At 51.4% G+C, this 12,433-nt stretch overlaps 3 protein-coding genes across 3 annotated transcripts; 2 read left to right on the plus strand and 1 right to left on the minus strand.

Moving 5' to 3' along the window:
- Positions 1 to 838: 838 nt before the first annotated feature.
- On the minus strand, positions 839 to 1,708 carry M431DRAFT_502894 (hypothetical protein). The gene is made up of 2 exons (XM_024918229.1): positions 1,557 to 1,708; positions 839 to 1,406 (listed from the first exon to the last, which is right to left on the minus strand). Exons 1-2 carry the CDS (start codon positions 1,613 to 1,615, stop codon positions 1,025 to 1,027), a joined length of 441 nt encoding a protein of 146 aa, XP_024780413.1. The 5' UTR covers positions 1,616 to 1,708; the 3' UTR covers positions 839 to 1,024.
- Positions 1,709 to 7,162: 5,454 nt separating this feature from the next.
- Positions 7,163 to 9,706, plus strand: M431DRAFT_70868 (hypothetical protein; the record flags this gene model as incomplete). The annotated part of the gene is made up of 1 exon (XM_024921830.1): positions 7,163 to 9,706. One exon carries the CDS (start codon positions 7,163 to 7,165, stop codon positions 9,704 to 9,706), a length of 2,544 nt encoding a protein of 847 aa, XP_024780414.1.
- A 1,688-nt stretch (positions 9,707 to 11,394) lies between these two features.
- M431DRAFT_477173 (hypothetical protein) lies at positions 11,395 to 12,108 on the plus strand (the record flags this gene model as incomplete). Its single annotated transcript, XM_024915542.1, has 1 exon — positions 11,395 to 12,108. One exon carries the CDS (start codon positions 11,395 to 11,397, stop codon positions 12,106 to 12,108), a length of 714 nt encoding a protein of 237 aa, XP_024780415.1.
- Between the last annotated feature and the right edge of the window lie 325 nt (positions 12,109 to 12,433).

Genomic DNA, 12,433 nt, shown 5'->3' on the forward strand with positions numbered 1-12,433 from the left:
GCGTGATACTGGATTTGTTTGTTGTTTTCGTTTCGCAAAGACGGATTGAAGGGTTACAGAGGTCTGGTCTGGTCTGTTTGCTCTGGTTTGGTGTTTCCAAGGTTATCAAGCTGGAAGCTGGTGATAGAAAAAAAACTGTAGGTAGCCTAGCGTAGAGTTTGCTAGGTAGGGCTGATTGCGACGCAAAGTATCGTCAGGTCTTCCAAGTGTGCAAGTGGCTTCTTTAGTTTGCCGTAGCTGAGCATGGATGGAGGGCGCGCGGGAGAATAAATGTAGGTGTTTGTTGTAGGACAATGGTGGAGTTGGAGTTGGCAGAGGATGAGTCAAGAGTTGTAGTTGTTGAAGCAATGGCCGGAAGCGAACGCTGCCATGGTGAATCGATGGCTTGAGGCGAAAGGGGGCGTGCGTACAGTATTAAGAGAGTGCTGGTTCGGTCAATGGCATATGCAGGAGCACAAGGTTTGAGTCCAGCGTGATGTGCCGCTGATCAACATTGGAGGCGAAAACGCAAAATGGCCGGGCGGTGGTTCGAGGTTTCGTACCACTTCAATGTTCTACGCCTCGAAGAGCGACCCAGTGACCTGGGGCGTCATCAGACCGCTGAGCAATGCCTGGCAGCAGCCAACTGCGGTGCTGGCAGACGCCTGAAGCCGCTGTGGCGTTTCCAGTCTCGGGGGCCTACGGGGGACGGAATTAGGAATTACAGGGGGTAGCCACGCAACTTGCCCGGCCTCTGCTGCAGTGACGCCATAGGGGACCTGCACAGCAATGCTCCGAGAGGTACGACGGTAACTCAATTGAATGTCCTCCGACATCATGGGGACACTCTGGTTTGTCAAAACGATTCGTTGCTATTGATTTTTTTACATATTCATTTGCCTTGCTGATGAGATGCCCCGTTTACTAACAGAAACCCGAGCCTCTCCTGCTCTCCATTGCCACATACTAACTTGACCAGTTCCGATATTGGCAACACCAACCACTTTTCCCGAGCTTCCGGTTCCCTTCACTGCAGTATCTCAATTCAACCAAGTCTGATATCAGCATACTCCGGGTCGAGCACAACAAGAGCCGCCATTCCTCCCTCCTCAACGGTCTTTGTGTCAACCACCATCGTCGCCAGGATCTGCGCCGGCTCCGTGGTGCTAAAGTTGTCGCTGGTCCGGTGGTGGCAGCCGGGGGCCTCGAACCACGTGCCGCCCGCCGGGATCACACGAGTCGGGCCATCGTTCATCTTGTTGAGCACGGTGCCCTTGATGACGAAGACGGAGATGGCCGCGCCGCCGTGCGTGTGGGGAGGCGTGGATGAGTTGGGCGGGAAGTCGACGAGGAGGCCGATGGACGTCTTTCCGGGCGAGTTGGGCAGCTTGTTCTGGAAGACGGGAGTGACGGTTGGGAGAGGACGGCTAAGTTATTGAAAGGACGGTTTGTTAGCCTTTGTGACGTAGTATGTTGTTTGTAAGATTGTCTGTAATTGAAGTCTACTGCAATGCTTGGAATGTGATGGAGCATGGGAAAACAAGATGGACGACAGAGTTGGTGATGGATATGCTTACCCTCGCTGATACGGCACGTCGTCAACGGCCTGGTATTCCTGTGGCTGAATGATGGACATTGTTGCAGTTGTCAAACGGTTTGTTACTTCAATGGTTTGTTGGCTTTGTAAGTGTCATCAATCCAAATAAACCAAAATCACCACTACCTCGACGCTATATATACCTTATCTCATTCTTTATTCAACCTCCCACATCCGATAAACTCAATGCCCAACCCGTGAAAGGCACCATTTTTTTTTGTTGGCCATCCCCCTTCGGCAACCCGTGCAACTTTACGCAACCGGATAGCCGCTGCCAAAGCCTCTCTCCCCCGGATTGAAAGTGGGGGAGAACTTTGCATCTCCGCAAGCCTCATGACGAATCGATCCAGCTGTCAGCTTCCATGACCCGAACCTACAAACTTGCCATTGGGTTCATTCTCGGGACATTGGGAAACTGCCGGCCCGTAGGTCCCTTGGGTGCCCGATCGGGGCTGGTCAGTAGGCTATCCGGCTACTCCCAGACGCCACCCCGAAAGCTCAACATTTTGATGAACCTGTAAGAAATAGGTTTGGGGTGGACGAGATTGACAGGGAGGATATGCATTTGGTTGTCATTGACACCAACAAAAGTGAAATATGCCTCTGGTTGTTGAGCATGAGCACTTTGGCTGACGTATAGGGAATACGTGTCCGTCAGTGAAATGGAGGTTGTTGGCGATGTTGCCAGTGTGAATGGATTGGATTAGTCACAGACATTCAACAAACGCAAACCGTTCTCACAATTGCACTGCTAAGGATCTAGGACATCTGTATAATCTCTCTACGTATTCTAATCTGTCTAGTATTGGTTGACTAGGTAGGTAGTTAGCATTTTGCTGTCGGGCATTAAAAAGCCATCTTGTTGAAACACGGCCCTTCTTAGACATGTCTGACCTAAACTAACTCCCTAGATTGGCTATGTTTAGTAGACATCTTCAGCTGAAATTCTTACCTACGTAATTGTCTACTGTGTTTCACAAAAGCCAGATTCAGAAAAGGAAATAAAAGAGCTTACAGAGACCAGGTATATGATGCACGTCTTATTGCCAGGGAGGCCGGCTTGAGGACGCCGGTCATGAATCGTACTTGCAAGCTCCCCATGTGCTTGATACCATCTACGACCTACTATTATTATTGCAGAGTCGCATTAAGGATTCCAGCAGCACGGCAAGGCCTTGATCCTTCGTGCTTGGCTCTCAGAGCTCTGTTTTCACCGTGGCCCGTGCAGGACATGTTTCTGCTGACAATGGCTCATGGCCGCGCTCTGGGCCGCATCCAGCTGATGAAGCGCCAGGCAGCTATAGCCATGTACTTGTGCGTATGTGTTCCGGGAAGTGCCTGACAGCTGCGGCCTGCGGCTTGGTGGCAAATGCACTTGTACTCCGCTGTCCATGCGCATGTGTAGGATGCTGTAGATGCTCGCTTGAGTTGCCATGCTCTACCGAGATTCCACAAACGGAATAAAATACGACAAGCTGATGACGATGCTGATAGCTATGCCTTGTCAACCTGTTCTATCCTCTGTGTACAAAATGGCGATGGCGTAAAGCCATCGCGGGTGTTTCATCAGGATCTCGGGTGTCTGGTTTGCCATGACGGCTTGCACTGAAACCCGCGCAGCCTCTTGTCTCGTCAATCGGCGGCCAAAGCGTTTATCATCGTGACCAGGGCTCGATCGTGCCCAAGCCACGCGACGGCATAAATCGAGGGTTTGAATCAAATCGGTAATCTGCGGTAGTGTTTTGAGCATTCACCAGCTCTCCTGGTGCTTACACTCTGATTAAAGTTGAGAAAAACAAACATCAAGAGTTAGTTTGACTGTCGAGTATATGCTCCACTCTTGTTGGCCACATAACAACTCGCGCACATGTATGTCGTGGTAATCCCGCATATCTCGTTGTTCTGTGCGAGAAAACGACCAACTGCCTGGCGTTGCGATATCCCATGGGCTCTCAATACTTTTCGAACGGGCAGCAAGGGACTGAAAAGGCCTTTTGCTTACGAGCCCAGCATCCAGATTGTATTGAAAGCCATGTCAGGATTCTGGGGGCTCAGCCCAGCAAACCGCAGTGGCTCTTGCATCCTAGCATCATGCAAGCTGCACGCACAGAGGTTTTTGCATATCACGCGCTACTGCAGGAACGTTGCCCCATGCCATGAGTACTCCGTGCAGCTCTTCGTATTCAGCAAATGCCGCTGTCCTGAGGGCCATTGAACTCTGTGACTCTTGATGACAAACAACGGCCGCGTCAGTCACTGGTCAAACTTTGCGCGTAGCCGTCGCGGTCGCGGTCGCGCTTCAGATTATCTGCCTGCAGTGGACCAATCCCTTGCATCTCGTAAGAACTGAAAGAAGGCAAAGTTTGCGTGAGACTTGCATCACGAAGCGGCCGTTGATCTGCACTGTGGATGGTCTGTAGCATCGGGTAAGTTGGGATAGCATCTGCTAGCATCTGATAGCACCACCATCTCACGGACTGAAGCTGCGGACGAATCATCTCGACGTATCGCCCACGCCCTTGAGATGTCACAAAACAAAACGGTGTGCAGACGAGAGATGTATGTTCGTATCTGTAAGGTGACGTGCTGTGCAACGCGTAGATTGCTGGCCAGTACGAGGCACCCCGTACGGCAGATACAATGGCCAACTGGCAAACACCTATCGAACTTGGCGGCACTGGGCCCAATTTTTATCGAGGCTATGCAGTTGGGCGATGGAAAGACTTGGAATGAATAAGGCGAGGAAGCCGGAAATTCCTTGGATTCAACTCGATCTCCACGATTGCCGTTTCACGCATTACCCACAATGGGCCCAATCAACCCCTGCTCGTGGACGGTCCGACGGAAGAGGGGACAAGAGAAAAACTTTGTCTGCCGCTTTCATTGTTCATAAATGATACGATGACCTCCCACGTGAAGCAACGCGTGCTCATTTATGTCTTGGGAGCGGCACAAAAGGTTTGCACTATCGTTGGTCTTGCAGGAACTCTTTGCGCGCTCGTAAGTTTTCTGGCTCGAAATCGTCGAATCGGGATCGAGCCGCGAGCCGCGATAGGGCTTTTACTTTTTTGCCAATCGAAGCGCTGCATGGCCTCGGCCCTACGGCGATGCCCTCTTTTGCTGCCCACCCACTTCAAGTCAGAGCTCCACGCCAATCGGTGGAGGGGAGGGCGAGGGCTGAGACGACTCAGCTAGGCCGAGCAACCAGCAAAAGCCTGGTTATTGTCCTGGTCTTGTCTCGCTGATCTCCGTCGGCCTACTGGTAGCTCGTGGGTCAGCATGATACTACCACTACTAAGCAGACTGCAACCCTAGCTAGTCGCCAGCACTAGCAGGGCCATCCCAAAGCGCCGGAGACAGATCAGAAGCCTGCAACTCCGGGCCTGGGCATCCTCGTCGAGCATCTGGTAATAATAGAAACAGCAATAAGGGGGACCCGAATAACTGGGAGCTGGTGCCGTTTGCGTTGAGATTGACGACAGTCCATGATGATCTCTGATATTGCCTGCAAGCTAGGGGCAGCTCATGTCCAGGTCCTTGGGCTCCCTCATCTCGGGGCAAGATGGTCCGTCCTCGTAATACGTCTCTTAGACGCCTTTTGAACCCCTGCCTAAGACATGCTTTCTTTTCTTTTTTCTGGCGGGGAGAGCCGTCGTTGCTTTTTGCTAGGCGTCTTAATCTCTCGGCAATGATTCGCTGCTCGGCAAGACACTCGGGTCAGGCAGAACGTCATGCTTTGTGCAAGTTTATGATTCTGGCTCGGCGTTGTTGGTAATGCGCTCGCAGAATACACCACCAAGTAGGAATGAATAACGCTGCGCGGGCGAGTTGGCGTCGTATCGTCGGTATCTTCGCCCGCTATGCCTGGCGGCCTGAACAAAAGAAGAAAAACGTGAGGGACAAGTTTTGGCTAAGAAAAAGTAAAATAAAAAGGAAGGCGAGAGTAATGTGATAAATAATATGATTAATTTCTTGGTCTCACATGTGGTTCGGGTTGGTGTTGGGGCCCCCCGCACTCTTTTGCCTGGAGGTTGTGTGCGCTGAAATTTTGGCGAGATTTCATGATGCTCTTGTGCAGGACTTGGGCAGCCAGTGGCAAGCATCTTTTGTTAGTAGTTAGTTTAGCATCTCAGCTGCCATGGATCGCGTTACCTGTCACAAAAGTAAAATCAGGTGTGCTTGAGCTGAATGGGTGCATATGTAAGGACAAAAATCTGCCGAGCTGTGATGTGTGCCTACCTCGTGGGTTAGCCATAGGACGGATGGATGTTGATAGAATTTGAATCCTTTTGCTCAGCCCTAGCGCGTATCAGACACAGGCACAAGGAACTCAATGCCTCAGCCACGGGCAACCGACGTTTAATTCGATTTTTTATTTTGGTTGCTACCAAGATAAGGCACTTTAGGATCTCGAACAAAGCATTTGAGGTACGAGTACTGGTACTTGCGAAGCGCCACCACTGCTGGGCTCTGAGGCGCTGGAACTTCCCGTCTCCCATTCATTGATCCTGTCAGGCCAAGCCTCAGTTCCGCCACGGATTGCCGGGTGTCCCTCCGCTGCAATTGATGCCCTGCATTATGTGGGCTTCTGGGCTTCAGGCCCTGTACCGGTACTCGCAAAGCCGGCCATAGCCTCCATCAGTGCAATTCTCTGCCGCCTGGACTCGCAGCTCAGCACTATGAATGCATGTCCAGTGCCTGCTAGTCCGCTAGCCTCGGTGGTGCCCCCCGCCTGTCACGCACTGTTCAGCACCTCGTCCGGCCCACCCTCATCAACCTCGCTCTCGACCCCTGTCCCCGGCCCTTGTGAAAGCTTTTTGACGAGATGCATTGCGGTGGATACCCTTTTTGACATCTGTTTTTGCTCTGTTTTTTTCTGCTCTTGAGCTTCTGATTTGGCCGGGCCAGGAATCGTACCCTACTTTGTACTAACTTCCAAGGTACAGGACGCCTGTGCTCGGTCTTGCATTTGTCAAGCTGCAACTATTACTAGCCCACAGTCCCACCTCTCGTCTGTCTGAATGACTGACTGGCCTTCTCCCTCGTCACAATGCCATCTTGAAGGAAGCAAACTACACAATCCTTTGCTGTGCTTTGTGCGTTTTCTGCTCTCTGCTCTTGTTTGCAATCCCTCCACATTCCCTCCACATCTTCTTTCAGCACTGCTTCCGTCCTGCTCTGCTCTGCTCTTGCTACCGGTGTATCCCGTCGAGGCCGTCTAAAACACCTCGGCTAGCATTCTCACAGCTTGCCTATATCGATTCCGCCCAGTCCTTCAGATCACATTCGAGTCCCCCTACTCAGTCTGTACAAATCCTATAACGCTGGTCGGTGCTGCGGCATTACTCGTATACGCCTTCGAAGACATTCATTTCCACTTTTCCTCTCTTCATCCTCTCCTCTGAAACAGTTGCTTCTCCACAGCAAACTACTGTACTCACTGGGCAACATTTCATGGGTCCACCAAGCATTGACTCCAAGGACCAACCTCCCAATCACTTATACGCATACGCAATTCATCACTTATCGCGAGCTTAGTTTGGGAGTTCCCCCAATCGGCCCTGTGCTGTCTGATTTGGCTCCGTCATGGCCCCCATCAGCAGACCCGAACCGCCTGAGGGCAACAATTCTTTCCCTCGAAGAGTACATACCCCGATACCCTTCCTCTCAGGTGAAAGCGAGAGTTCATCTCTATCAAAACCGGTCAAACCTGGACGGCGAGAATCGAGACTCGGCATTCGAACTCTCTTTGGACGCTCTACCAAGCTACACAAGGGCGAGGAAAGCCTGCGTTCACCCAGCTCTCTCAATTCGCTCAACTCAGCCAAGGCATCTCCCCGATCTGGAGGCTTTCGAGCGTCTCTTGCAGATATGAATTGGCCTTATGGACAACAGGTCAAGTCTGAGCTCGCCCTTCCCATGGCAAACTACCCGTGGGATTCCTCTCACGAGAAGCCTGACGACGGCCAAGATTCACAATCCCGCAGCCCTGCCAATGCTTCTGCTGCTTCCTCAGGGAAACGCACACCTGGCATGAGCATAGCCAAGCAACCCCGTCCGACTCTCGCCACTTGGACATTACCAACCTTGTTTCGAGCATACCAACAAGCACACAAGCAACAGTCTCTTGCCGCCGTTTCTCTACCAATCGAGGCTCTTATGAAGCTGAGCGAAAAGACTAGCGTCGAGATTATTGCACCTCTTTCCCAAACAGAGATGAATGTAAGCGGCGGCAGTGGCGCCGCCAACACTAGCAATAGTGACAAATTCAGGAGAAGGAACCGCGGCGATTCTCTATCCACTACGAACCTCCCATGGACGACCAAGATTTATATCCTTGCGACAGCTGGCTACCTGCTTCAATATACCGGTGATGGAGCCATCGATAGAATGCCCGAAAAGGTGCTGCGGTTGGGCAAGACGTCGGCCGCCTTTGCCACTGACATGATTCCGGGTCGCCATTGGGTGCTACAGGTTTCGGCGACCACAGAGGACGACAGAGTATCTACAGCCGAGTCTCGGTCTCTTCTTTCCAAGTTATCCTTTCGAACTTCAGAAAAGCGCTACACGTCCAATATGCTCATGGTCTTTGAGAGTGCCGAGGATATGGATGACTGGATGACGAGTTTGCGCGCAATGATTGAGCAGCTTGGTGGCAAAAGGAGCCTCTCTGAGGCTGGATTGCCCAAGGAGTTTGATAGCAAAGAAACTAGTTCCAAGGAGGGTAGCTTCGACAGTATCTATCTTCGCGAAAAGAAGAGCCAAGGAAACCTTATTGACAAGGAAGCCATCCGATCGACACAAGCCGTTCCCGCAAACCCCTCGCCTGTCATGCAACAAGACCATGGGCGAAGAGTTTGTGATTATTCCATTCCCGTGATCGACTTCGACTCCGTTACCCATGACATGAATAGTGACGATAAGTCAACAACAAACAGCGTCATCTCCCACGACGGTCGCCAACTGGACAATCTCCGGGACTCCGCTCATCGGCTGTCGCTCCTCTCCTCCGGCCAACGAACTATCTTGACGTCGACCACCTCTTCACCAGCCGATTCCCCAATCCGCGAGAGATTTCCGCTGCCAGCAGATATCACCACCATTCCAGAGACTGCACAGCCAAGGCCCAACGGCAGTGTCATTATGAATCGGCGAGTGTCGCTACAGACCATGGCGCCATTCGTTGGAGAGATCGGTGATGGCATGTCTGAACTCGGTCAATTTCCATCTCCGCCCTGGGTCAACACTGAGCCACCATCTCCTTCCGACCCCCGTGGTACTCATTCGTTTGGCGCCTCCTCAATGCAACAAATGGGTCGTCGATACATCAAGCTCACTTCTGCTATGGATCCAAGTGGACATCCTCCATCACCAACCACTGTCGGACCTCGAGTCTCGCTGCGTAAACTGTCAAATATTCGCACAGGGCGTCCCTTGTCCACAGTTCAAGATCAGCCATCCCCAAAGGAGAACATCATGCCTGAGAGGCCTGTGACGAGCCATAACGCCGAGACTCGGTCCCAAGTACTGTCTGCAGATGCTCCTAGTGTCCCCAAGCTACCTCGAGGCCGGCTCGTGCTGGGACGGCGTCTGAGCTTGGTGCCCAAGGAATCTCGAAGTCATAGCCCTGGGCCGAGCCTTTTCGCTTCTTCTGGGCCTCAAGTTGACGGCGCGCAACAATCGGTATTTGAAGATGATAGTCCGCTAGCATCGCCCGTGTCCGAGAAGCTGTACTATACACTACCGTCTCATATCGCAGCTGCTTGGGGTGATAGGGTGAGGAGGAACCGAACCTCAGTAGAGGTTGACGGCGAATCAACGCGGAGCTTTTCTCTGGGATTTTCATGGGCTTCCAGACCTAAGCGAGCCAGCATCGCGTCTGCCTTTTCCGAATGGTCGGTCCCTGGCGATGTACGCCCAATCGACATCATTGCAGAGACGCCTCCACTTTCGCCGCCTCCAACAGGCCCTCTTCCCCCTCTTCCCTCCAGACCTTCATCTTCTTCCAGCAACCATGCCCAGTTGATGGGTCGCAAGAAGAGCATGCCACGGATGGCGATGCCACCACCGGCACCACCACCAACGTGTGCCTTGCCGCCCATCCCGCAGAAGCAAATGGCCCAAGTGTAAATAAATCGGGCCAGCTGGGTCGGCTTTTTTTTTTCATCTTCCATATTTTTTTTTCCTGTTATTGTTTGAATATCCCCATCAGTTTCATCCGAGTATGCCGCATTTAATATAAAACGCGGCACTCTTCATTTCACAGGCGATTGGCGTTAAGAATCGAGTCCCAGAGACATGCTTTTGCGTCCTACAAAAAGCACCTGTTCTTCTTTCTTTGTCTTTTTTTTTTCTTTTCTTCTTTACCTTTTTGTATACTTGGGCGCTAGGATTGAAGAAAGGACGCGTGATTTACGGCGGACATATTTGATGCATAATGAACCTGCATCCATATACTTGTTTAACACTGTTGACGACTGGGGAAGCTCTGATGAAACCGAGCCTTGGGAGGAATAAAGCATTGGTTGGTTTTACTCGTCGTAAAAGTGGTTGGGATAGTCTCCCCATTGTACGTGGATGGGTGATTGAATCTGGAAGTATTTTAAAATACCAAATCCCTTTTGTATTTGACTTGTGCCTTCTGGATGCGTGATTGCGCTGTGACTTTGGACTTGATACATGTATTTGACAGGACTTTCCACCACTCGGCTCACACGTCATGCATCAACGGACTATACCTTCCGTTCATTTTCATTTTGCCAATTTGATGTCAGTACCTGAGGTCTCAACTCCAGTGCGAGGCTGTTACTTTGCGTCCTTAGGTACTTCCTATCGTTGATTCTTCTCTCCTCTTCCTCGCCAGCTTCACTCACCCTCTATTCTCTTTTCTGCATGTCAATACAATGAGGCCGAGAAAACGATAATCCGACGCGTGGGGGTTCAGCTGATGGATTGCTTGGCATTGAGACTTTAGCATGCTCCAAGCGTTGGTACCTGCTTTACAATCAATGCTTTGCTTCTTCTTCATCATTTGTCCAATTCTTCAACCAAGAGCAATCCAACTCTTCCCATTTCTTCTCTCTCTGACACACCCTCTCTCTGTCTTACTTTAATCCATCAAAAGTTAAATATACATCAAGGTAAGCAAGATATTCAATCTATCCGTCTCTTCTCATTGGACCAGGTAATACGTCAATGGCCTCCACCAAAAATGATGTGGCTGGGAGCGCCATTTGATCGGTGGCTGGGGATTTTTTTTCTCTCTAGGCTCGGTTCGTTGCCGCCCATCCAGCCCACCTTGTGCCTGAAGCTTGGCTTATCATATGCCAATTACTATTACGAACCAACAAACCAAACAAGTCACCACAAAAAAAGACGAGACAGGGAATGAGGCGGGACAGCTTCTTTTTTCCCTCTTCAACCTCGGTGATTCGAAAAATGTCCTACTGAGACAAGCAGTAGAAACCTCCACCCCTGAAAGCGACATGATGCAGTTGATGCACACGCCATCGTCATCCTACTGAGGGCCCTCGTTGCATTGCATTGCGCTCTTTCGTCCTCGCCATCTATTCGCCTGATCATCTCCAGCTGCTACACCGTACCCGATCTTGCTGTCTTTCTCTTGCTTGGGCTCTCAAAGTCCAACGACAGCAAAATCCGCGTCTTTATCCGACTCATTCCCCTTCGCTCTCTACTCTTCTTCTCTCTCCTCCCCTCTCTTTCGAATCTCGGCAGCAAGAAGCTGAGTTCATAAAACAACTTATCCAATCAACGTCTCCATCCGAAGGGGTTCCAGTAACGGGCACACAGAGACAAACATGCCGGCTCTACCGCTTCTCTTACGGCTGCCAATAAACGAGCTCGCTAAAGCTCCCGGGTTCGCGACCAGAACTATCCATGGCGATGTCCCGTCCCTCGTGGCTCGACAGCGAGACTCCGCCACGACCACCTTTGTTGTCATCCCCGAGACATACGGCTCCCTCCACGACTCTCTCACGCCAGGCGCCATCGTCGGCATCGTCATTGCTGCAGTCGTTGGCTTCATCTTGCTGCTGCTAGTCATATACACGATTCTGGGCTTCGGACCCATGTCCAGCCTTGTCCGCACCGCAGAGGTCACCGAGTCCAAGTCGTATGTCTCTCGCAGCATGCTAAGCTCCGCCCGCCCAAAGAGCGAAAAGCCCAAGAAGAAGGTCCCCTCGATGCACGGTGCGAGAGTACTCTCGATCCGACGGGAGCGCACCACTAGGACGTCCAAGCGTAGGAGTGAGAGGAGAGGCAAGGAGCCCGTCATCGTAGAGCCTATGCGGAGGAAGAGAGAGCCGTCACCGCTGACGACGATTTCTTCGTCATCTGGAGCCGGGCCTGCACCCAGGAGGGACCCCCTTCCTTCGGACTACGATGAGGAGAACGAGGTGGTTGTCATTGAGGAAACCACTACTTCTCCAAGGCGGCAGAGCCGAAAAGCCAGGAGATCGAGCAGCCGGCGATCCAGCTACAGCGAAGACGACGACAGGAGATACCGCCGCTAAGCCGCTTTGATTGATTCCAAGTTCATTTTGTCGTTATATTTCCCCTTCCCCTTTTTTAGTTCCATTTTGGCTATCGACTCTTGCTTCTCTCTCTCTCTCTCTTTCGTTTTTGCAGCTGCAGGGCCACAACTGTTGCAAAGTTTCAGAGGACATTGATTGATACCCAAGAACAAAGACTCACGTACGAGTGCAGCAAAAGTGCCCGTTTTGACCGATTGCAGAGAGAGGCAAGTAAGCAATGCGTAATGAAGCGATGTTGGCGTTGAATCTATCTTTGTCTTTTCTGTTTCGATTTTCCCCTTTTAGACAATTATACTTACACTGC

This window comes from Trichoderma harzianum (assembly GCF_003025095.1).
Source record: "Trichoderma harzianum CBS 226.95 unplaced genomic scaffold M431scaffold_1, whole genome shotgun sequence".
NCBI lineage: Eukaryota > Fungi > Ascomycota > Sordariomycetes > Hypocreales > Hypocreaceae > Trichoderma > Trichoderma harzianum.

Bases quoted from the DNA above. Each gene is read 5' to 3' on its own strand.
- M431DRAFT_502894 (XM_024918229.1), bottom strand. From the start codon at position 1,615: ATGTCCATCATTCAGCCACAGGAATACCAGGCCGTTGACGACGTGCCG. The intron at 1,407-1,556 runs GTAAGCATATCC...TCAATAACTTAG, and splicing joins GACGTGCCGTATCAGCGAGG to CCGTCCTCTCCCAACCGTCA.